The 2,553-nt window shown below is 39.3% G+C and overlaps 1 protein-coding gene and 1 long non-coding RNA gene across 2 annotated transcripts in view; one reads left to right on the plus strand and one right to left on the minus strand.

The window, feature by feature from the left end:
* The window catches only part of LOC107672767 (uncharacterized), a 19,855-nt gene extending 18,053 nt beyond the window's left edge, over window positions 1-1,802 (plus strand). Inside the window, exon 3 of the long non-coding RNA XR_001632342.1 lies at window positions 1,552-1,802. This is a non-coding gene — a long non-coding RNA (uncharacterized LOC107672767). The remainder of the gene's footprint in view (window positions 1-1,551) is intronic.
* LOC107672766 (transport and Golgi organization protein 2 homolog) overlaps window positions 23-2,553 on the minus strand; it is a 23,257-nt gene continuing 20,726 nt past the window's right edge. The window contains exons 6-7 of the mRNA XM_016466115.1: window positions 1,335-1,439; window positions 23-1,200 (exon numbers count right to left, since the gene is read on the minus strand). Coding sequence (XP_016321601.1) covers window positions 1,080-1,200; window positions 1,335-1,439 — 226 coding nt within the window. The 3' untranslated portion in view covers window positions 23-1,079. The remainder of the gene's footprint in view (window positions 1,201-1,334; window positions 1,440-2,553) is intronic.

The following is a 2,553-nucleotide window of genomic DNA, read 5'->3' on the forward strand; positions in this document are numbered from 1 at the left end:
ACACACACACACACACACACACACACACACACACACACACACACACACACACACACACACAAATAACAAAAAGCCAAGAGGCCGCAACTGTCATTTAAAAGCTGAATACTACATTTCGGGCACACTGTTATTAACCATAGACGTGACTTTAAATGACAAGATCATATTGGATTCCTGACAGCTGACAAAATGCATTGATGCCTTCATATTAGAAATCAGATAAGATTATGAAAGCAGCAATGGAAATACCAAACCATACAGACTTCAAACTTTCAACACTTTCGAAGTGAAATCAAAATGGTTTCATTTAATATGACACACAAAAAAAACATCCTTTCAATTTAAGATGAAGAAAAAGAAGAAAAATTGTCTCAATTTTTTTTGGCAGTAGCTCTCAGGGTGTTCCTGAGTGAAAGGTATTACAGTGGATCACTACCACACTGAATAGCAAGTACAGTTTACATTGTGCAAGATTATGAAGACGATTTATTTTCTTGTGTTCATAAGGATTGTGACTGACACAATCATTCTTTGGCAGTAGACATCTTGTTCCTTAAACGATTCTGTCCAACAGCATTTCATGCCAATGACAGTTTGTTTGGGATTCAGTGGATGATGAATAACATTTTACATTCTTCATACTTATCCACTTATATATTCATTAGTAATTGCAGATTGAATGACATGAACTCAAAGTCACACCTCATGAGTAGATTCAGACGGAATCTGCGCACCTTTTTGAACTGATCTGAAAGAAATCTGGAATTCTGTGTCTGTCTTGTAAACTGTATGGAAATCTGATGTTTGTGGCTGCAGATTCCTTGTGAGCCTTCTCATGAGCCATTGGTTATTAGAAAGAACAATTACCTAGAAAAAAAGAACGTGCTACCAAGCTTCCTCTCAGAACAGAACAGAACAGAGCAGTAGCAATAATTAACCACTTTCCTATTTCAACTGGAAAGTCTGAATTAAATCTTGATGTTCATATTGGTAGAAACAGTGGTGCATGGCTTGAGCAGATAGTGGCTGGATAAAGGCACAGCGTGAGAGTCTTCTTCCCCTGGCCTGGCATCTGGCCCTCATTCTTGCAGTTTGAAGTGGAAGCTATTTGTGCTCCACTGGGTGAGGTCACAGTTTAGCATGGTGCGCTCCGTAAAGCTCACGCTTCCCTCTCGGTCGATGAGGATGACTGTATTGGTCCTGAGAGACAAAAATATGACACTGGTCAAACTTCAAAATTGGAGGTAAAATAGAAAGTGCAGCATGAATTGGTTGAGTGTCACCCTGCTCTATGGAGAGAGAAAGAAGTAAGAGTAGGACTAGCATGAGTGGACCTTGTGCCGTATCCTGGTGAGCGCACACACACTGCAGACAGGGCTCGGAGTATGGCCTTACTGAAGCCCACACCTTGACTTTCCTGTGCGGGGTCCGGGGTGTTTCTGGAAAGAGCAGAGGTGAGATTCTTACGACTTTAGTGTGACAAATCATGCTGGTGCTTTGATAAAGACCTGAGCATTTTAAGAATGCAGAGAAATTCTACAAGTATACAAGCAGAGGCGTCATGGCCATTCAAAGTGATTTTAGAGCCAAGTGGATTTTGAATGCAGCTTCCAAAAGACAAAAAATAACCGAATAATATTTTCTATATTTGAAACAATCACACCAGCATGATTAAATTGTTCAGCGCGTCATATCATCAGCTGTTAAAATTCAAATCTGCGTTCGCTGTCTGGCACTGAGCCAGATACAGATGCGTTTTACAGCACTGCGCATTATAAACAATCACACACGATGCTGTTGAGCTTATGAGTGCAATGGCCAATCAGAGGCGTTCAGATGAGTCATCGCTAAAATGCCTGTGTTTTGTTCACTCGCTCGCTGTCTGAATACCTCTTTCTGGCGAATTCTCTGGTTATAAACAACAAACTGCAGATGTGTGTATGACTCTGTAAGTAAGATATTCATTTCACAGTGTAAACAGCTTCAGTGATTTTAATGGGAGTTTTTGAGAGAGCTTGAACTCTAGACTGTCAGTGAAAATGTTCTTTGATCAAGTAAATTTCTTTGCTCTCTTTCTGTACAATGAAAGTGTTATGATAAGTAGCCTAACTTACAATGTTTTTATTCACATTAACTTTCAATGTTAAATTCACATTAAATATAAATCAAATAACTTTTATTGTCACATCACCACAGCACATATGCCTTGGTGAGTGAAATTCTTGGGAGCGTGCTCCACACAACACGGCTGCCATGCTCGGCGCCATCTTGACTGTTAAAGTCAGTCGTATTAAAAATATTTTAGGCTATGGCATGACACCCATATCTGTTACTTAAATAAACACAGGTTTTTATGTATAGTTAATAGACTACATTATTAGGCTACTTTGACCATCGCCCACTATAGATCAACTAACATTATCTATAAAGGTGAGAATCGAGATATTTCATGATATAGTTAATGTGTTTTGTAATGTTTCGAATAAAAAGGAAAATAAATAAAACATGAGTGCTATTGTGGCTGCTGTGTCACATGACAACCCCCCCCCCCCC

This window comes from Sinocyclocheilus anshuiensis, unplaced genomic scaffold (assembly GCF_001515605.1).
Source record: "Sinocyclocheilus anshuiensis isolate Anshui unplaced genomic scaffold, SAMN03320099.WGS_v1.1 scaffold88, whole genome shotgun sequence".
NCBI classification, from domain to species: domain Eukaryota; kingdom Metazoa; phylum Chordata; class Actinopteri; order Cypriniformes; family Cyprinidae; genus Sinocyclocheilus; species Sinocyclocheilus anshuiensis.